This window comes from Pteropus medius, unplaced genomic scaffold, assembly GCF_902729225.1.
Source record: "Pteropus medius unplaced genomic scaffold, Ma_sr-lr_union100, whole genome shotgun sequence".
In the NCBI taxonomy this organism is placed as follows: domain Eukaryota; kingdom Metazoa; phylum Chordata; class Mammalia; order Chiroptera; family Pteropodidae; genus Pteropus; species Pteropus medius.
Genome location: NW_024345601.1, coordinates 8628806 through 8652068, shown reverse-complemented (window position 1 = coordinate 8652068; position 23263 = coordinate 8628806). Strand labels below are relative to the sequence as shown.

The 23263-nt window shown below is 35.2% G+C and overlaps 1 protein-coding gene and 1 pseudogene across 1 annotated transcript in view; one reads left to right on the top strand and one right to left on the bottom strand.

Annotated features, from left to right (window-relative positions):
• Positions 1-23263, top strand: part of SPTLC3 (serine palmitoyltransferase long chain base subunit 3) — a 147879-nt gene that overhangs the window by 60811 nt on the left and 63805 nt on the right. Inside the window, exons 5-6 of the mRNA XM_039874475.1 lie at positions 10526-10650; positions 12598-12691. Coding sequence (XP_039730409.1) covers positions 10526-10650; positions 12598-12691 — 219 coding nt within the window. The remainder of the gene's footprint in view (positions 1-10525; positions 10651-12597; positions 12692-23263) is intronic.
• Positions 700-818, bottom strand: LOC120612067 (uncharacterized; annotated as a pseudogene).

The following is a 23263-nucleotide window of genomic DNA, read 5'->3' as shown; positions in this document are numbered from 1 at the left end:
AAGCAGACTGACCATATTTTCCACTCGACTGGAGAAACCCTGCCCCAGGCTATGTGGATTCTTTAGCTTGTCCAATGATCTCAAAAAGAGTCTGGAGGTTTTGGCTAGAAATAAATGGTAAAGATTTATTCAAGAGTCTTAGGGTTTACAAACTGAAAATGTAACTAGGCAATACCCAAAGTGTTCCCAAGAAGAAAGAAAAACTAAGAATTTTTATAGTAAAAAGTACATTCTTGAGAGGAATCAGTCCCACATTCTTAGCCTCTGTATTGATCCAAAATGGTAATGCTGACAAGTGGTCTAGATAATGGATGTCAGGTGGTCTGAATAGGTGAATATTCTTTCCATAATCCTTCAGGGTATCCAAAAAGTTATCTGGAGGTTTGCTATGTATCCAGGCATTGATTCAGGACTGAAAAGTTCAGAAGTTTAAGTTCTCAGGATAGTTAAAACAGAAATAAAATCGTATCCTCGTGCCTCAACCTACTTGATTACAGTAATTTTATTGCATTTTATTTCTTCACTCTGTCTTTCAAGCTTAAACTAGTACTTCCTAAACTTTAGCTCACATCAGAATCACCTACCTGCAGAGAATGAGAAAACACAGGTTGTTGTAACTACCCACAGAGTTTCTGATTCTGTTGATCTGGAATAAGACCCGAGATTTTATATTATTTATTTATTTATTATTATTATTTATGCCTACAGCACCTGGTCTTCCTAGGTGGTCTCCCATCCAAGTACTAATCAGGCCCGACCCTGCTTAGCTTCCAAGATCAGACAGGATCGGACTCGTTCAGGGTGGCATGGCCGTAGACTATGGACCGTGGCTCCACTGGGGTGCGAACCCAGGGCCTTCTGTATGTAAAGCAGACATGCTAACTGCTATACTATGGAACCACATCTAAGATTTTGTATTTCTAAAGAGTTCCCACATGACGTTGATGCTTCTGCTTTGGCAACCACACTTTGGTAACCACTGGAAACTTTCTAGAATGGCTTTCTTAAATAAATTAGTCTAGAAATTTTCAAAACATCTTTTACTTTGTGTAAAGTGAACACCACATATCCCTAGGAGATAGAGTCTATTAATAAAAACTAAAAAGTAGATAATAGACACCCCAGATAATTAGTGAAACTAGTTGGTTTTGATATCTGAACATAGTCTGCCTGACACACATCTCTGGTCCAGGTTTCCAAATCTAGGAAAGGTTAAACTCAGGCAACTAGAGAAAAGCATTTGTTTTCTTTCTTTACTCTCTCCCATTTTTATTCTACAAGAGTATGTAGTGCGTATGTAGTAAGAGTATATTATTTGAAAACATATACTCTATATGTCCTTTGTGCTACCATAGTTTTACCCAGCAACTGTTCAGCAGAAGTTCACTTCTAGGAAAACAAATTCATGGAATGCCTCAAGATTAATTCTGTGCCAATGAAAGGCCATCTTTACTTGTAGACTTTTCTTCCTTTGAGAAGGGAAGGCTTGTGCTTGATTAATCTCATCAGAGAAACCTGAATAGTATGAATACCTAAAAATTGCTTAGTTGAGAACATCTCTTTAAATTATAATTGCGATTCAAGAAGTAGTCTTCAAATATTTTCATCTTAAAAACATCAGAAAGGACACATTGACCTAGGAATCAATGCAACTTGAGGAGGAAATTCTTTTCCATTCTTAAGTTTCAGCTGTGATTTTTACAATTTGCTGAAATTTCTTTTCTATTTTTCACAGTTTGAGGACATTGTCCTTAATTATTATTAGATAGTTTGTCCCTCTCTTTATCTTCTTGGAAAATTCTCTGCTACCATTTAAATCAAATTATCAAGGCTCTTCTTGTGTTTCTTTCTCAAATAATTGTAGCTAGATTCAGGGAATGCTCAGTCTCGCTAACCCGAACTACTGTTTTTGCAAACTGTTGAAATTAAAGTATATTTTAAATAAATATTAGCTTATGGCCTTCAAGATCTTATGGGAATGAGTAGTTTCTAAGAAATTGTCACCAAATAGAGATATTGCTTTCTTTGAAAAAAGAAAAGGCAATTTTAATCAACATGATTGTATGAAATTCAATTCTATCAACATGCTTTCAAGCAGTGGATTAAATTAAATAGGTTATAAACATCTCCACTTCAATTAATTTTATCTTCTTAATTTACACAGCAAAATCCTTCTTCATAAATAGCACCAATCTTCTCAGACCAAATTCTGATTAATGAGAATTAATTTCAAGTCTTTTTATTTTCCTTATAGAATATTTGTAAGGGGAGCAGGGCTCTCAGAGGAATTGTTTGGGAGTAGGAAAATAAAGTGTATCTTGGTTTCTGAAAGCCTTTGGCAATTTCCTGACACTTGTTATAGTTCTGACAAGGTAATTGCCCTTCTCTTAACAGTGATAGAAATTATAGCACATCCAAATTTCAGCTAGTAGAGTTATTTCTGCAAGTGTAAATTTGGCCTTGTAAGTTCAGCAAAGTCAAGCAAGCGTAACAATTCAACAAGATATGCCAATAATTTTCACAAGTGTAATACTTGCCAGCAAGGTAGTACCTAGGATGATTGAACAAAGTTGGAATTTATAGAATTTTAGAATATGTAGATCAACTACTGCCTCTATCCACTCATACAAATACCATGAGATGAGATACATGAAGTCTAGAGATATTTTTAATGACTTGTCAATCAATGTTCACACAGTCAGTAGACTGAGAAGTCAAGACTAGAGTCCTGAGTCCAATGGAAGAGCAGTTTATTCTATCCCATACCATTCATAGCTAAAACCAAAGACCATCTACATCAGGGGGTCACCAAACTAATCCAGCTGCCCCTCTTTCTATAGTGTCTGCAAGTTACAAATAAATTTTACAGTTTCAAGTAGCTTAAAAAATAAAAATAATATTTTTCAACATGTGAAATTATATGCATTCAAATTACAGTATTCATAATAAACTTTCATTGGAACAGAGACACACCCACTCTTTTGTGCATTGTCTATGACTGATTTTACTCTATAATGGCAGAGCTACAGAGAACACATAGCCCACAAAGCTCCAAATATTTTCTGTCTGGTCCTCTATAAAAAGTTTGCTGATGTAGACAAGTACTGCCATCATAGCAACTTGGGAATAAGAATCCTGTAGATTTAATACCAGCTGTCCAAATTTTCAGATCCAGTGCATATCAGCATATATCAAACTTTACTCTTCTTTACTTCATTTAGAATAAATCCTGTTCCATCCAAATATACCACGGATACAGATTAACTTTCATTGTCATAGGCACCTGTGTATGTCCTTTAATGGCACTGATATTAACTTGAGGAAGACCAAGAACATCAAGAATGTCTACCCCTAACTTCCCACATGTAGGCAATTATCTGAGAATAAGGATATTTGGAGTGGCAAAAGTACTACTTGACAGAAATGTAACTCTTACAAATGTGTTCTGTACCCTCCTTATAATACAAAAAGTTAGATGATAGTATAATCAAATACATTTCTGATTATATTGGTACTTGTGTTTCTTCTAATTCATAGGACGTAACCTAAATGAGTAACATGATTCGTCAGCTGGTGTTAACTAACAAAATTAAGAAGACTTGACTTGTAGAGTCAAGGAATTTACCCAGGCTTCTTATATTTTTCTTCTACCTATTTCATGTATGTTTCTTATTCCTTTGGGGCAAATAGCTATTTATATTTCTTTGAACTCTATGCAAACTGAACATTCTGTATACTATGAGTATATTTTAGTGAGCCAAGGAGTAGGATAAGCTTTACAAGTAAAAAGCTGGAACTGAAAGGCTACTCAAAGGTATATATATTAATCTCCATCCATGCTAGAGGGTAGAACCTATCCATTTTATCATACACCATTTCCAGACTTAATTCTCTGCCATTTCACAGAAGTAAAATACAGAAAGAATAATGGAATCACAGAACTGAGTATAGACAAGTTTCCTAGTGTTTAGTCTAACATACTTTTACAAAGAAGCATACCAAAGTCCAGAAAGTATCGACTTTCCTAAGGTCAAATAGCTAGTGAATGAAAAAGCCATGTTAATCACAAACTCAGGTGTGCAAAAAGTGTTCAAGTCCTTTTTAAAAAAATAAGTTTAAGTTGACTCCAAACCCCAATCTACCTGTTTTATTTTTGTCCCAAATTGGGGCTCACATTTATTGAGATAGAGCAAAGGTTGTAGGATATTGTGCAGTTTCTAAACACTGGAGAAGTCTCCCTGGTCTTTGGTCCCCAGTTGAGAGGCCCACTGGTTCAGTGAACACAGTGCTCCATCAAGCCATGTATTTCTGTCCCAGGCTAAGGGCTAAATAGTGGCTGGTGTGGATAGGAAACCCAGTGTCCAGCATTCAAGCTACTCTTGTGCCTCTTGCAGTTGTCCCCAGGCAGATACCACCAAGAGATGTATATGGATCCACTGACCCCACTCTTGGTCAAATCCCCCTTACTCTCTCTGCTTCCCAGATACCATGGTTTCTCTCCTTTGAGTACACCTAATGTAATCCCTTCAATTTGTGTAAGCATTTTCCAGGCAGGAAGGAAGCAATTTCAACTTTGGGCCCTATATCATGAACCTCTCCAGAAACACAGGACTAAATAGTGCCTGGCTACCTGCTAAACATGGAAAGAAATAAAGAAAAAACTACGGAGAACACGCATAAGTTATTATTCAAATTGTCCTATAATGTTCATAAAAAATCTCTATATTTTTAAAAACATACAGATGGTTAGCATCCCTTAGGCCAGTGGCTCCTAAAATTTTCCTGTTTTGGAAAATGCCATGGAATAGTGATGATGTGTTCCTTCTCTAGATTCAGACGTGCTGAGTTTACATCCTGGCTCTAGAGTTACTAACTGTGTAACCTTGGGCAAGTGAACTCTCAATCACTGGTGCCCTTTTGTGTAAAATTGGGATAATAGCAGTACTATCCTCAAAAAGTATATGACAATTAACTAAGATAAAGCTTGAAATGTTTCCACATGGTAGGTTGGCATGTCTTTAAGTAGGTGGCCTGCACTTACTAGCTCTGTCTCCTTTTGGCAAGTGACATCTCTTCTATATCTATTTTCTCATTGATAAAATAAGGATTAGGGTGACTATTTTATAGATTTTGTATAGGTGTGATGATTAAATTAAATAATCATGGTGCATTAGTGGACACTCATTATATACTGCTTCATTCCACTTTATTCTACCTGTTTTGTTTTAGAGGTGATTTTTAAAAGCAAGAGAATCAAATCTGAATTAGCTCTGTATAGTAGATTATAGTATTGTATCAATGATAATAGTACTGTCATTACATAAGAGAATTTCTTGTTTTTAGTAAATGTATGCTGAAATATTTAGGAGAAATGAGGCATCATGTTTGCAATTTACTATGTAGTTCAGAAAAAATTACATATATATGTATGTTTGCTTACATGTGATATATGTATGTAATATATATATATAAATGGATCCAGAAATATTTATATAGTAGGATGTAGGAAATGTAGTAAAATAAGGAATTTTACTACATTTTGAGGAATCTGGGTGAAAACTATCTAAGGATTATTGGTACTATTCTCGCAACTTTTTCATAGGTCTGAAATTACATAAAAATAAAACATTAAAGAAAAAATGGTAAGAACGTTAATTTATTGAGCATGGGGTAGAGATCATCATTTGATCTACTTAAGAATTCTTCTCTTATCAGGATTCTTTGTGACAGAAAGGCTCATCATAATTATATATCCATGCCTCACTTAAGGTTTTTGTTTGTACCATATTGTAATTATATACTAATGCTTTAACCTGTCCAAAGGTAACAAGTGGTTTGTTAAAAGTGAAGGAGTGGATAGGTGGGCAGATAAAAATTTTTTGTTTGTTTGTTTGTTTGTTTGTTTTTCATCAGAATGGAAGGTCTTTTAACCCAGCAGCCATGGACTATGTTCAGTATGACAGTTTGTTCTAGACTCATTTCAGGTACCACCTGAGGCTTCTTTCAGATTTTTTTCTGAATGTTTCACAGAAAAAACAATGTTACTCAAGAGGCATTGTAGATCTATAACCCCATCAGACTGGACACACGCAGAATAAGGAGAAATGCAAAGTATTCTAAGAGTTTTGGATGGTAAGCCAAAAGGTAAAATCCTTTTGGTAGAAGAGTCAATGTTAGTTTTAATGCAGGAATCACTAGTTCAAGTAAAGGGATTCAGAGGTAGACTGATAGCCATAGAACAACTGGAACAGCCAGAAGAGCTAACTGGCAGGTTGCCATGATAATAAAAGCCTGTTCCTAAGTCAAGTCTAAGGGACAATCTACAAACAGGATATTCTGAACAAAAAGTGACTACAGTCACAGTGTAGAAATAGTCCTCACCTGTGCCACACAGAAAGAATTGGTGGTTGCGAAACAGAATTGTTAATAATTGTAGTGCCACACTCTACTATTAATCAGTGTCAATATGAAGGCCAGTGCTCTTTATGTTCAGACTAGAATGCATGAGCCAGTCAATGTCGAAAGCATATAAATTATATGCAAAAGCATATAATAACATAATATTTCTACTTTTCTCCTGAATCTAATTTGTATTGACTTGACTGATAATGGCAAATACAGTATTTGGCACATGAAACAATGCTGAGAAGCTAGCAAAAAAAAATACACTCAGCTTGTATTTATTCTTTTATTCATGGGATAAATAAACCTTCAGAATAAGAACAAGTGTCAGTATTGCATAATATATCAATTTGGCGAGCCCTTCTCACTAGCCAATTTATGATTGTTGTTCACCTTCAGAGACTGAAGACTAAAGTCATAGAGAGAAACAAAAATTTTTGTGGATTTGTACCTTTGGTTAGGACTATAGTTATGCTTTCTTGGGATTAAAAAAATGCTCATATTTATATACCAAAAACAAAATGTGAATATAATTTCTAGAACTAATTAAGTACTCAGATCACCAACTGTAACTTGGCGTGACTCAGACACCTCAACTCATTCAAAATGTGGACTGAGTGTGTGTAGACAGCAAGCTAGTTACATTTCTGTTGACTCCTTTGTTTCTCCAGGGTCTTCTTACATTTTTATTTCTTGAATGTGAAGAGCAGCAGGAGGAAAGCAGCACTGGATTAACACAAATAAGCCATACTATTTATTATTCCTTAACAAACCCTACCTGACTCCAGACCAACTCATTCTAACTTTAAAAGGTGTAGCTTCCTGAAGTAGAAAATATTAAGCCATCCTGGGAATCTTTCAAATCTGTTTATGAAATCTGAGCTATGAACACTAAACAGAAAAATTCTATGATAATGTGGTTTGGGATTGGGGGCTGTTGTTTTCGACAAATGAAGACAAGCCCCTAGATGGAAAATCACTCATAGCTTATAACTCAGCTGTAAGACATCTGCTTATAGAAATGAGTATATTTGTACATTACTAACCACCTCACCAATGAGAATTCAGAAGATCCGTATCTAGAGACCTCATGTGGACATCTTCATTTCCTCTTTTTAAGCTATTGTTAATGATAGAGGCCTCGGAGAGGACAATTTCTCAGGATGTCCTTAGACACACCCACTTCTCATTGGTTGGCTATTTGGTTGCTTATAAAACATCTTACATTATCCTAAGAAGTTTTAGTGATGCAACTATTATAGATAAACCCCTGAGATGGCAAATTTGGGAAGATGAAGGTGGAAGAAGACATCACATAGAGATTCATTGTGAACTTCTACTCATGCACTTCGTGTTAACTGAACTAGGACACAGTTGTCCCCTAATCCTCTGGATAGAAACAACTCATATAGAAAGTTACTGAAGTGGCAAGGTTTGGAAACCCACCATCATTGCTGGAAGCCTTCTTCAGATTTAGACATTTTCAAACTGGTGCTCACTGCCTAGTCATGTTGTTGCCCTTGTGGTTCTTGGCCTTCATTCCTGGGCCATCCTCTACTCTTGGCTCATTTCTGTCTTCATTCTCCATCTAAAGATAGCATGCAATTCAACAAGCACCTACTATGTGTCAGTACTGCACTAGGCAACTGTGGTTGCCAGGAACATCTCACACACAGTATCTGCACCCTGAGGGCTCTTTCTATAATAAAAAAGATTACTCCATGAACATCCTCTGTTCAGCTTAATAAGTGCTATGAAGCTATGCTATCTCAGAAGAGAAAGTGATGAAGTTTGCCTGAGGAAGCTGGGAATAACATCCCAGAAAAGATGTCGTGTGTGGTGGATCTCAAAGAGTGAGAGGGAGTTGCAAGAAAATGATTATCTTTGGTGAAAGAGCACTTGGAACATCAAGGAATCACCTCTCCCAACCTCTCTGGAAACTGTGGGGCCACTTAACTTTTCAGTGAAAAAGCTGGAGCCAGAACCCAAGTCTCCTCATGCCCAGGCCAATGGTCTTTTCACTACCTATTCTCAAACCATTCCCTTTGAGATGCAGTCTGTGTTTGGAAGAAACAAATCTGACAAATGATTATGTTATCATGCTTTGTCTTTACATTTCAGTTTCTCTTTTTACTCCATAATATATATTTAATATTAAATTTTTAAATTATAATTTAATGTTTTAACGTTTCCCTAAAAATCTTGAGTAAGATTGGTTTTGCTGGAATACTTATTTTACTATGGTTTCTGACAATTGAGGAACAAATGAATTCTGGTTTGAGAAGAAAGGCCACCAGTCATCTGTTATATGACAGTGCGACTTCTCAGGAAATACGCAGTTCAATCATCAGATGCCCACTTCCATATTAAAGGCAAAACAAAACTCTAAACCATTCAATGCCTTCTAAAGTTTAATCCCTTGCCATTTTAGTGCAGACTAATTTACCAACTTAAATAAAATTCTGATATTTCACTCTGTATAGTAAAATATGTTGATTATTAGGTTGAAAGAAGCATGTTTATAATAATTCTGAATATGCTAATGATATTCCTCTAACTTAAATTTGAGTTAAATCTTCCCCTACATTCCAAGGATGCAATTACAGCATATCCTCACATGTACTTTTTTCTGTTCCATTAATTGTATCACCTAGAGCAGCATTGTCCAATAAAAATACAATGCAAGACATATGTGTAATTTAAAATTTTCTAGTAGCCATGTTAAAAAAAAGTTAAAAAAACAGGTAAACTCAATTTTATAATACATTTTGACCCAGTATATACAAAATACTATTATTTAAACATGCAATCAATATAAAAATATTAATGAGCTATTTTACATTATTTTTGTTGTATTAAGCCCTTAAAAATGGTGTATATTTTATACTTACAGCATATCTTAATTCAGACACTAAATTTTCATTGGTTAGAGTGAAATAAGTGAAATGTAATTCTACCAAAATAATAAAGTTATGTTTTATGGGAAATATTTTACATTGCTTCAGTTTTAAAATTTAAATTAACTAAAATTAAAATTTTAAACTTAGTTTCTCTATTGCACTAACTACATGTAGCTTGTGGCTACCACATGGGATGGTGCAGCTCTAGAAGTTAGAGCAAACAGAAAAATATGGGTGCATTAAAGTTTGCTCTCAGTAAAGCGTGAGGGAATTATGTATAAAAATGGGTCAGAAAATAAGCATATAAAAAATAATAGAGTGGTAAAAATGTGAACTTTGGAGTTAGACTACATTACATGTTGGTTTTTATCTGTGACCTCTTTACACTTCAGTTTTCTTGTCTGTAAAGTAATAATATCTGCATTATTGGACACTTAAGATTAAATGAGATAACCTAAGTAGTGGGCTTTGAAATCTAGCACATTCTGGAGGTTCAATGAGTTATAACTAGAGTTATTAGTATCTATGAAAGTCATGAGACCTGTTTGCATTTAGTGTGGGGAACCTGTGAGGGGTTATAATTTAATTACTTGTGGGATATAGGGTAAGGAGAGAGAGAGACATTGTGGCTTTCTTTCTTTTCTTCTTCTTTTTTTTTGATAAATTTTATTGCATTATAAAGTATTTATATAGAAAAGTGCACCAATCATAAGTGTACAGCTCCATGGATTTTCACAAAGCAAGCATGCCCGTGTAACCAACATCCAGATCTAGAAACGAAACATTTGGAGAATCTCAAAGCTCTCCTCATGCTCCAACAAAATAAACCACTATCCTGATGACTTCTAACACTATAGGTTAGTTTTGTCTGTTTGTAAACTTTACATAAATGGACTCATACAACCTGCGTGAATATATGTGTCTTACTTCTTTCATTTATTCATATATTTGTGAGATTTTTTTCATGTTGTTGTATGGGGTAATAGTTTATTCTTTCTCATTGCTGTGTTGCATTCCACTATAAAAATATCCCCACAATGCATTTATCCATTCTACAGTAAATGGAAATTTGGGTTATTTCTAAACTGGGTTTACGGCAAATACACCTGCTATGCACACTCTTATACATGTCTTTTGGTTATGGGTAATTACTGGAATTTGAGTTTTCAATCTTGGATTTATTGAAAAGGGAAGACTTACTCATCCTGTCATTTCATTTGCAGGAACCTTAAATAAGCATAAAGAGTTGGAGGACCTTGTGGCTAAGTTCCTGAATGTAGAAGCAGCCATGGTCTTTGGGATGGGATTTGCAACTAACTCAATGAATATCCCTGCACTAGTTGGAAAGGTGAGAATTTATTAACATAATTGTCTTCTGCTCTATTATCCCTAAGAATTATAACTCTGAGAGGTCCTTTTCTTAGGAAAAGCTGATTGGGTGTCTAGCTTTTTAAATAAATGTACCAGCTTTATCAAGCAAATCTCTTAATCATGATATTCTGCTTATAGAATTGCAGCCTTAGAAGTGGGTCAAATTTCATTTTTCATGATGGTTTAGCAAAATTGATTGAATTTTTAGGCTCCCAAGTCACCACTTGCAATGTAGTCAACACATATTAAGCATTTATTTAAACAAAACATTTTGCTTGTGTCATTCATTCATTTTATTTATCCAATAAATCACTTATTGAGAATCCACTAAGTCCTCATATAAGGCAAGATATAGGGCATGCAAAGATGAACAGGACCTGTGCCTTGTAAATTTATGTAGTTTACAGTCCAGTGGGAGAAAAAACGCACCAAATAAATAGGATGATTATTACAAAAAGGGTTTGTACATACATGGGGAAGGACAAAAGAGGTGCCTCAAACTTTTCCTGAGAAAGATTGGGATGCTTGTGCAAATTGGGTGACGTGAGAACTTAATCTTTTAATTATCTGTTAAGATAAATAAGTTATTTTCTTAAGACGAGGAAGAAGAAGTAGCATTTGTAAAACACAAGGTTTGAAAGAACTTCAGTATAGGGTAGTGGGTGAAGAAGAAACCAGAGAGGAAGGCAATTGCCAATTTGCAAAGAGCCTAACAGTATAAATCATGTTAAGATGTTTGAAATTCTTCCTGAGAAAAATGGGGAGATGATTGGTTCATTTTAAGTAAAAACAAATGCTATAACCAGCTTTATGTTTTAAAAATATCTGACTCATGATAACTAAATATAATGTATGATCTTTGATTGGATTCTGCATTAAAAAATAAAAGGAAAAAAAACATGTATAAAAGACATTAAGATATTATTAGAATAGTTGGGAAAATATGAATTTGAATTGTATATTAGATGACAGTATTATAGAAATATTTAATTTCTTGGGTGTGATAATTGCATTGTGATTTCATAGGAGAATGTCCTTGTTCTTAATAAGTACATGAGGTTTATAAATAACTCTCAAATGTTCACCAAAAAAATTATAACACACACAGGCCTAGAGTATAGAATTGTGACAATTTTGCTGATTCCTGCCTCAAAAACTTAAAACATGTCATGTTTGAACTTTCCAAAATACAAGGAAGAACTCAGATTCTGGGTAGCCATGGAAGACAAATGGCTACCATAGTTTGTATCTGCATTTTTGGTATGGCGGAGCAATTTCATAATTTAAAATTTTTTTAATTAAAACAAAAAAAAATTTACAAACAGTAATTTATAAGCAGTAAATTAGATTTCCCTTTTTCCACTTGCCTCAGACTAAATTGTCATTAATATTTTTCCAAAGCAAATTCAAATTTTTTAACTATAAAGCAGTAATGCTTTTATCTACATGGATATCAATACAATGGAGAATGATAATTCAGAAAACAAGAATTTGCAATGTTCTGCAGAAAAAGACCCTTGCCTTCCAGATGGAGTACACTAAAACTGTCTCAAATAAATCAGCATCGGATAGAAGAGCCCCAGAAATTCTACAACCCACCCAAAAGTATATCAGTTTTCCTTTCAAACATCAATCCTTTGGATGCTAGCTGATACTTAACCAAGATCTTAAATGACCTTTTCTGCTGAGAACCATATGTAAATGATTAAAGATGTAATCCCTTAAAACGATACCCATTTTCATCTGTTAATTGCTCTATGGTATTTTAGTCTTACAGATACCAAGTTAACTCCTGGCCTTGTAAAATTGAAACAGGTTTTGGGAATCTGTGTTTCAAGCGTTGCAGTGTCTTTCTGTTTATACGTGTTGTTTTTATTTAATTTTATTTATTGACCTATGTTTTGTGTGTTTATTTTCTGAACAGGGATGCCTCATTTTAAGCGATGAGTTAAACCATGCATCTCTTGTGCTTGGGGCCAGAATTTCAGGTGCAACCATAAGGATCTTCAAACACAACAGTGAGTATCAATGTATTTATTCAACATGTACAGCTTGCTTCTAGAAGGAAGTGATTGATGGGGCTTTGTCCTTGCTCTTCAAACTGGGAACTTAGCCTAATGAAACACAATTATGTTTATATTCACTACTGGCTTGTTAACCTCTGCTGACCCAGAACATTTGGTTGACGTGCATTTAACACTCAGATTGCTAAGTATAACCCAAACACATCAGTGTCACGGTTAGTGGTCTTGCCGCACGACCTCTGAAGACATGACCAATCCTTTAGGACTGCAATTTAATTATTAGGAGTGTTATAACTCTTCTTTTACTGTTACTCTGCCTTGGGAAATTTGAAGACTTATTTGTTTTATTTTATTGTCAGGTAAGAAGTGATCTTCTTCCTTAGCATAATGCTTCCTTTCATTATCCCCACCCACCGCATGGTCAGACACTCTCGCCCCCCCACCCGCCCCTCCACACACACACACACACACAAGCAGTCTATTCAACTTCACTGAATAGCCCTTTCAGGCTCTGTGTTCTGTGGTTGGGTAATGAGGAGGCAGAGGCTATTTCTTCTTAGAGACTTGATGGTGCAGTGTGAGAAATATTAAGAAATCCTTAGAAGCAGGTGGTGAATACCTGAGTTCTATCATCCAGCTCTGCCCCAACTTGTTGCATCACTTTATGTAAATCTTTTAATCTTTCTTGTACTCAGTTTTCTCATCTGTAGAATAAGAGCGTTGAACTAAGATGTATAAAAATCCTCTTGGTTTAGTTTCTGATTCCAATTCTTCATTACTGTCCTCGGAATGCTCCTCTCCTACACACGTGCAAACATACACTTGATTTCTATCTATTCTCACCATCTTTCTCTCCTGCTTCCTCTCTACTTTTACCTGTTCATCTTCCTTGGCACTCCAATCCATCTTCCAAGGAAGTAACAAAGAATGAAGTGAGAAGAAAACTGATAAAGAACTGAGGGAGAATTGTTACAGTTCTGTTTTGTCCACTTCACAGAAATCTCAAACCAAAGAACAATTGTCCCATGGAAAGTAAAGGAGATACATAGGCGAATTCTAAAGTGAACCTCTTTTCTAACTTGTAGAGTTATTCTAATGAAAAAATCTGCTCTTACTGAGTAGGGCGAGGTCTAGTTATGCCTTTAGTTAACCACTTTCAGCAGATGTCTGAATATGAATATTCTGGAGTCAAGTTCAGTCAAGACCAGGCCCTCACCCCATTCAGGCAAAGTCTTTCACACCTATAACTCAACTATGACATCCAGGTCAATGTTAATTCAAAATACATTGTCTCTATTTCTTAATTTTGCATCAGACACTCAATTTTGGTTAGTCTCTGATAAACCACATTATATTCCTCAAGTTCTGTTTCATTTATCATCGATTGTCACATATAGACTCATTATTTTGATAGCATTGGGAATTCATGTTTGGAGTTAAATATCTTTTAGAGTTTCAAGAAGTGAGTTTATTAAGAGACAATTTTGCAACACTCTTTTGAATCTTTAGCATGAGGGTGATTGGGGATCAAAGCTTTTGTCTACTTGGGAAAGGATAAAGAGGATAGTTGACAATTATTCAACTGTAGCTCCATCCATAGATATGGTTAAATGAGATAATCTCATTCCTAGAGGGAGACATATTCAGATTGTTGCCTGTATGGAACAAATGAATCAGATTGTAGTCAAGGTTAACCTCTCATTTCTTCACTTCATTCTACTGAGAACAGTGGCCAATGTTCCTAGTTGTACAATAGAGGCTTCTAGAAGACATCTATGAAAGATCAATCACTGGACCCACCTCCAGCCAACAGATTCCAAATATCTGGGTTGAGGGTCAAGGCAGTTGAATTTTTTTCCATGCTCCCCCATATGATTCTGATTCACAATGAGGAATATAAACCCTAGAATCTTGTTTTCTATCCTCTTTTAGTTTAGGCTGACCCTGGATCTTGTCAGTGTGCCCTGGAATATATCACCAGATACACATCGTCATATTAACTATCATCATTCTTCCTCTCACCATAGCAAGCACTCTTTTATACTTCTGGTGTAAAGTTGGCAAAAGGAGTCAAAAAATGAAGAGAAAGAAGTAAAAAAAATAATAATACACCTCTTCTGATTCAGGCACTGTGTTAAGCCTTTGGAGAACCATAAAAACAATTGGTAACATCTTAGCTATGTGAAAGTTTACAATCTAGTAGGAGAAATAGATGTGTATGAAAGTAACTGTATTGTGGGTTAAAGCATAAAAAAGACCACAGCGATAACAGGCAGTGGTTAAGAGTACAGGCTTTGGCCAATGCACCCACTAGAATAGTTAAAATAAAAAAAAATGACAGCACCAAATGTTGGCAAAGATATGGAGCAACTAGAACTCTTTGCCATTGTTGAAAGGTAAAATGATACAACTTATTTGAAAAACTCTTTGGCAAAGTCTTATAAAGCTAAACACATCTCTGTACTATGATCTAAAAATTCCATGCCTCAGAATTTCTAAGTGAAATGAAAGTGTATATTAACAAAACGTCTTGTACAAGAATATTCATAGTAACTCTATTCATAATAGCCCCAAACTGGAAACAGCCCTAAATTTAATAGGAGAATGGGAAAAAAATTGTGTCTTATTTATATGACTCTATAATAAAAAAAAGGAATAAACTATTAATACATACAACATGGATGACTCTCAAGAAACATTATAATGAAATAAGCCAGACACAAAAGAGGATATACTATATGAATTTGTTTGTAACAAATTTAAAAACAGGCAAAAATGATCTATGGCAACAGAAATCATAACAATGCTTGTATCTCATTGTGCCGGAGGGAATTGGTAAGAAGAGGTATAAAAGAACTTTCTGGGTTTGTAAAAATGTTTGATATTTTAGTTGGAGTGAAGCTTACATTTTTATTAAAACTCATTACATTATATGCTTAAGATCTGTATATTTCCTTATAAATAATTTTTCATAAAAATATAATTATCATACAACATATATAAATTTAAAATGATTGATTTGGTATTTTTAAAAAAGTATAGGCTTTGACCCAAGCATTTGTGTTTTTGTTCTATAGCTTATTAGCATGTTGTCCTAAGCAAATTACTTAACCATCTTGGATGTCAATTTACTTATTCTCAAAATGAGGATAACTACAATACTTGATTTATGATAAGTTGGAAGAGACACATAAAGTGCTTACTTAGCATGGTATCTGGTGAAGGAAACTACTGAATTGTTTGTGCCTGCTGTGTTGTTATGATTATTATTATCCTTATTATTGTTATCACCAGTACCACTAAGGGACAGTAGCAAACATTATGGTGAATGAGAATAACGCAGAGGTCATTTCATTTTGGAGATTGCATGAAATGGATAGTATTTGTCATAGATTTTGAAGGATTAAAATGATTCTAATCAGAGATGAGAAAAAGATATTTCAAACAGAAGAATAATCTAGAGTATGCAAAGAGCCACAAGACCCCCAGTGTGGCCTAACTGTGTGGCTGAACTACTGAAGAAGAGCCTGAAAAGTAATGCCTCTGCCAGTTAATGTAGAGCTGCTAAGATAAACAAGCTAAGTTGGATGCACTCAAAAAAGCAATAAAAGGTATCTGCAGTTTGCTTCATGTCATGCTGTTCCCTGGATGAATTGGATTTGCTCAAAGTATTTGGTAGCCCTTTCATATGTCCAATGGAGATGGAAATAGAGATATAAACTTTGAATTAAGCTAAATCTTTAAACAGCAACAGATGGAAAAAACCATCTACTTATGGAGTGTAAAGATCAGCTGTCCCCATCGCAATTCTCTTACTACTTCTCTATGTCACGTGTATTATTGTTTTAAATTAAGCCTAATTGGAGGTTCTATAAAGATGATGATAATGATAATTTAGATAGATAGATAGATGATTGATAGATAGATAGATAGATAGATAGATAGATAGATAGATAGATAGATAGACAGACATGCATACATACCCAACAGGGAGATTAAGTGAAAGTTTTGTTAATCACTAACCAAGCATTTCCTATTCTCCAGTTTAAGATTCGTAGGTAGCGATCCTCCAAGATGGCCACGATCTCTCATCTCCTAGTATTTATGTCCTTGTATAGTCCCCACCTGCATTGTCTCAGGATTGGTTTGCATGTTCCAAATAATATAATAGAAGGCATGATGTGTCAGTCTTAAGGTTAGATTGTAAATACAGTATGGCTTCTGCCTCTCCTCTTTCGGATCATTTGTGAAGATATTTAGGCAGCCTATGAAGAAGAACTGAGGCCTCTTGCCAACAACCATGGGAGCAGGGCATCTTAACTGATCCTCTGGTCTCACTCAAGCCTTCAGATGACTGTAATTCCAGACAACATCTTGAGTGTAGCCTCACAAGTGTCCAGAAAAACCAGCTAAAATTCTCAAATTCCTGATCTACAGAATCTGTGAGATAATAAGTGTTTATTGTTTTAATACTCTAAATTTGGGGCTAATTTGTTACATACCAATAGATAACTAAAACAGCTTCTCTGGCCACCAATAGATAACTAATACAGTTTCTGCTGGGGCAGAAACTCGACACCCAAGTGTGACTTCCTGCTTCCTCCTCTCCTGAATTGAGAATGAATGATTATTCTAAAATGAAGGGCTCAGCAAAACCTGAGTCCTTTCACCCAACTACTTTACCCACCCAGTCACTGACAAAGAAGCGAAAATAGAACAAGTTGGAAGACAAGCTGTTCTTGGTTTACATGGAGGCAAGAAACTTGAGAGCCTGTAGCATCTAGGTCAGGAAGTGAAATAGTGTTTGGCTAATGCTTCTTGAGAGAGTTTCCCATGGCCAACATGGCCAAAGAATGTCAGGCCCTGACCCACCATGTTAGCAACTCCTTTTTGGCGAGGAGAGGGGCAGAAGTGACTAGAAGTGCTTCTTTTCTTATTGGCTAAGGCTGAAATATAAAGAGAATAGATAATTATCACTTGCAATCCAGTTCCACAAACAGTTGCCAAAAATACTGGTGTTATCTATGGATATATGGAGTGGATGCCAATAACGTGAATACATCAGTACAGATTGTTTTCATAATTTTGTTTAAGCACTAATATAAAATACAAATGATTTAGCCAAAACAATGTAATGGAAAAATTTATAGAGCAAAGCCCTATAAAACAACTTAATTTTAAATATTCGTATAAACAGTTGCAGTTCAACTATAGATTGAGTCTTTCCATTCATTCCAACTACTTAGTAAATGATCCAAGGATACAGAGCAGTTCAACCTGCTTCTCCCGGTCCAGCCCATATCACCCTATGTAGCTATTTCCTATCTTCTCCTTCAGATTCCAACCTCAGGATAACAATTCCAGTGAAATTACACCCAAAGGAAAACATAGTAACTATATCAAGGAAAAATCAGACAACATCTGGACAGCTGGTAACAACCATTGTTATCAATGAGAAGCAGATAAACATTGTGTATCTCCATATGTGATACTCTAAGGACTCAAAATCGCTTATGTAGTATTCAGAGCAGAATGCTGAATTTTGTCATTTAACAACCCAAATTAGAAATGTTTTATTTAAAAAAATAAAAGCAGAATGTAGTCTCTAAACATGTTAATATAAAATACAAAGAAAGGCTGAGGCGATGGTCCAAATTAAAGGATACTACAGAGCTGTGACTACTAAGTGCAATATCTGATCCTAGACTGGCTTTAGAAGGAGGCAGGGAAATGCTATAAAGGGCATTACTAAGCCAATTTACAAAACTGGAATATGGGCAGTAAGTTAGATAATACTGGATAAGAGTAGTAACCAGTGTGAAATATACTGAAGTGGATAACCATCCTATAGTCCAGGAGAGACAAACTATGGCCTGTGAGCCTAGAATAGTTGTTACATTTTTAAAGGTTGTGTAAAAAACAGAGAAGAATGTGTGACAGAGACCATATGTGGTTCACAAAGCCTAAAGTATTGCTATACGAGTCTGAACAGAAAAAGTTTGCTGACCCCTGCTATAGAATATAAGAGAATGTCCTTATTCTTAGAGAAGACACACTAAAATCTTTCGACTTAGTCCAAATTCAGAAAAAAATTGTTAGTGTATGTGTGTACGCACACATATATATATACAGAGATAGATGGACAGATTAATGACAGATAAATGGATAGATAATACATAGATATACAGACTGACAGACAAATGATAGATTAGATAGATAGAGAGATAGATAGATAGATGATAGATAGATAGATAGATAGATAGATAGATAATTAGATAGATAGATAATAGATATATGGATGGATGGATGGATGGATGGATGGATGGATGGATGGATGGATGGAAAGACAGACAGACAGACAGACAGACAGACAGACAGACAGATAGATAGATAGATAGATAGATAGATAGATAGATAATTGGATGATAAAGAAAATGGTATAAAGTGTTAATAGATGAATCTGGGTAAAGGGTAATGAGTGTTCTTTGTAGTATTCTTTTTCCTGCAATTTTTCTAAGTTTGGAATTATTTCCAAATAAAATTTTGTTTCAAACTTTAATTCTTTCCTGAAATTATAATTCAAGAGTTTCATTTTATCTTCCAATTTTACAAAGCTCTTAAAATGTCCAATAATTTATTCTTCATTCCCTCCCTTTGTACTCCCAGAAAATAATAATAGTTCTTATCTATGTCTTTATAATAAAGATTAGCTGTGGTTATTTTATAGCAGCAACTAGCACTTATTGAGAATCTACTCTGTGCCAAATACTGAGCTAATGTCCTTCTCTTATGTATTTTTTTTTAATTCTGTGGAAAATCCCAGGAGGTAGGTACTGGTTTACAAATGAGGAGTTTACAAATCAGCTTATCCAAGAACATCCAGCTGCTCAGTGGTGAAGCCTGAAGCTATCCATATAAGTGTTGCCCTTCTCAACTAATAGAAAAATGTGCGCAGCAAGGGTCAGAAGTCTATCATCTAATTCATGAAATTCTATTATGTTTCTGTGGTAGGTAAAATAATGCCCCCTCAAAGATGTCTATGTTCAAATCCCCAGAATCTATGAATATATATTATGTGGCAAAGAAGAATTAGATTACAGATGGAATTGAGGTTGCTACTCGGCCAACGTTAAGATAAAGAGATTAACTGCATGGGTCCAGTATAATCAAAGCGGTTCTTAACTGTGGAGTATTAGAAAGTGTGATACTTCTGGCTTTGGCAAAATTATACTACAAAGCAAGAATAAACAAAATGGCATGGTATTAGCAGAAAAACAGACACAGATCGATGGAACAGGATTGAGGGCCCAGAAATAAACCCACAGATATATGGCAAATCATTTTTAACAAAGAGCCAAAAGACATACAATGGAGCAAAGAAATCCTCTTCAATAAGTGTTGCTGGGAAAATTGGAAAGCCACATGCAAAAGAATGAAACTACGCTATTTGTTACCATCTATAAAAACTAATTGAAAATAGATCAAAGACCATATGCAATACCAGAAACAATAAAACACATAGAAGAAAACATAGGTGCTAAACTTACAGATCTTAGAAAGGATTTTATCAATTTGACCTCAAAGACAAGGGAATTGAAAGCAAAAATAAATGAATAGATTATATCAAACTGAAAAGCTTCTGCACAAAAAAAGAAAACAACTAAACAAAGAGACAACCAACTGAACAGGCGAAGAACTAGCAAATAACACCTCCGATAAAGGCCTAATATTCAAAATATGTAAAGAATACATACAACTCAACAAGAACAACAACAAAAAACCCAAACAATCCAATTAAAAAATGGACAGAGAACCTGAACAGACACTTCTCCTAAGAAAACATACAAATGACCAAAAGATATATGAAAAGATGTTTGGCTTCACTAGCTACTGGAGAAATACAAATCAAAACCACAATGAGATATCACCTCACACCTGTTAGAATGACTATTATCAACAAGACAAATAATAACAAGCATTGGAGAGATTGTGCGGGTAAAGGAACCCTCATATGCTGCTGATAAGAATGTAAATTGGTACAGCCACTATGGAAAACAGTATGGAGGTTTCTCAGAAAATTAAGAATAGAATTACCACATGACCCAGCAATCCTTCTTCTGGGTATCCACCTGAAAAACTGGCAAATATTTATTTGTAAAGATATATGTATCCCTATGTTTATTGCAGTATTATTCATGGTGGTCAAGACATGGAAATAACTGAAGTGTCCTTCAATAGATGATTGAATAAAGAAGATGTGGTACACATATACAATGCAATACTACTCAGTCATAAGAAAAGATGAAATACTGACATTTGCTACAGCATGGATGGATCTCGAAAATATCATGCTAAGTGAAATAAGTAGGATGGAAAAAGTTGAGAACCACATGATCTCATTCATGTGAGATATAAAACTGAAAGCAACAAACAAGCAAGACACAAACAAACAAGAACTCATAGACATAGACAATAGTATGATGATTACCAGAGGGAAAGGGGGAAAGAAGAAGGATAAAAAGGATCAAATACATGGTGATGGAAGGAGATTTGACTGAGTGCTGAACACACAATGCATATACAGATGATGCATTATAGAAAGATACACTTGAAACCTATATATTTTTATTAACCAATGTAACCCCAATAAATTTAATAATTTTTTTTTAAAAAAGAGTGATGTGAGAAAGACTTTAACAGCCATTGCTGACTTTGAAGATGCAAGAAAGTCACAAACCAAGGAATGCCAAGAGCCTCTAGAAGCTGAAAAAAATCAAGGAAATGGATTATCTGCTAGATCTCCCAGAAAAGAAAGCAACCCTGAAAATGTCTTGATTTTAGCTCAGTAAGACCCATTTCAGATTTCTGGACTCAAAACTGTAAGATAATAAATTTGTGTTGTTTCTAAGACATTGAGTTTGTGTTAATTTCTTACAGCATCAATAGGAAATTAATACACTTTCATCCTCAGATACACAAAGCCTGTTCCCACTCACCTTAATGCTCAATATGACTTTTACCAATAAGCATACTCTCTCTACTATTGTATTTACATCACAAAAATAGCCACCTTTGTGAGCAGGGGTATCTCCAGATTCCTTATCTCCAGACTTCTTACTTGAGAAGTGAGGGAAAGAGAATGTATATGGAAGGGAAGGAGTTAAATGGGGTTATAATATGCTGGCTCTCTTTCCTGCTCTGCAAACCCCAGGTGAATACTAAATATCTCAGTAAACAATGATGCTTTAATTTTTAATATGCATTCCATGCAGATTGAAATGATAATGTGGAAATTTTGTAAAGATCTGTAGAGATATAAAGCTGCCTTCCTATGTGTGTATGAGGAGAAAAGTTAATAACTTGTGAGACAGGTTCTTGAAGATAGTCACCTAAACCAGAATGTTCTTAAACATCAGGTTCATGGGATTTCATACGACTCTACACATGTTCTGCTCCCCTAGACTTTCATCCACCTCACGTCCTCTGTTTATAATTTAAGGATACTCCCTTGGCTTTTGGAGGAGAGGAGGTTCTATTTTATGTAGATCAGTACTAGAAAATACTCTTTGTTATTTAAAGCAACTATAAATGAATTGAAATTCTTAACCCTTGAATTTTCAATTTCTGTGTGGGAAAAATATGCCCAAGATGAAGTTAAACCCATTCAGACCATCATAGTAAACTTTGAATCCTTTGTGAACAGTCCAGACCACTAACTTCAAGTTAACTTCATCATTTCTCTTTCTCTATTTCCCACAAAATCAGAACAAGGAACAGACAAGACTAAACAGGAAAAGTTTCAGAAGGGAACAAAATCAGAACACTCAAAGGCTACTCTCCAATGAAACTCAAAAGTGCATTTTTAGCAATGCTAAATTCAAAATTGGGTGTCAGAATTCTTTATCACCATGGATTAAGTCTTCCTGGAGAGTGAATGTGGACAATTACTGAGATCATAACTATCATTTATTCAGCATTCACTGGTGCCAAACACTACATTAATCCTTTTACATAACCAGTTCACTTAATTTTAACAAAAACCCAAATTCATAGTTCTCCTTATTATCCTCACTTATTAAGAGAAAACCACTCATCAAAGTGATTAAATGACCCACTCAGTGTCACACGGGTAGTAAATGATGAGTCAAAATTCAAACTCAAGTCTGTTGCTCTTGTCTTGGTTCATTTTTCCTAGGAGCATATTCTAAGACAAGGGTTTTAGTGCAAGTCATTTATTTAGGAAGTGAGCTCAAGAAGCACCAGCTGGTGAGCAGGGAATGGAGACAGAGAAGAGAAGGTGGCCAATAAAGGATATGTTGTCAAGCAAGTTACCACAACAGACAACTGGAGCTCAATCCTACTAGGAAATTCTGGACACGACTGTAGACATACCACAGTGTTATCTCACCTCAGGGCCAAGCTGGGGTATTTATCTACCAATTTCCACTTGTGGTTTGTTGAGGGCTGTTTCTACACAAGCTATTCACTTCCATAGCCAGGAGGATGGGGGAGGAAGAAGAGGAGGAGGAGGAGGAGGAAGAGGATGATGAAGGAGGAAGAAAGAAA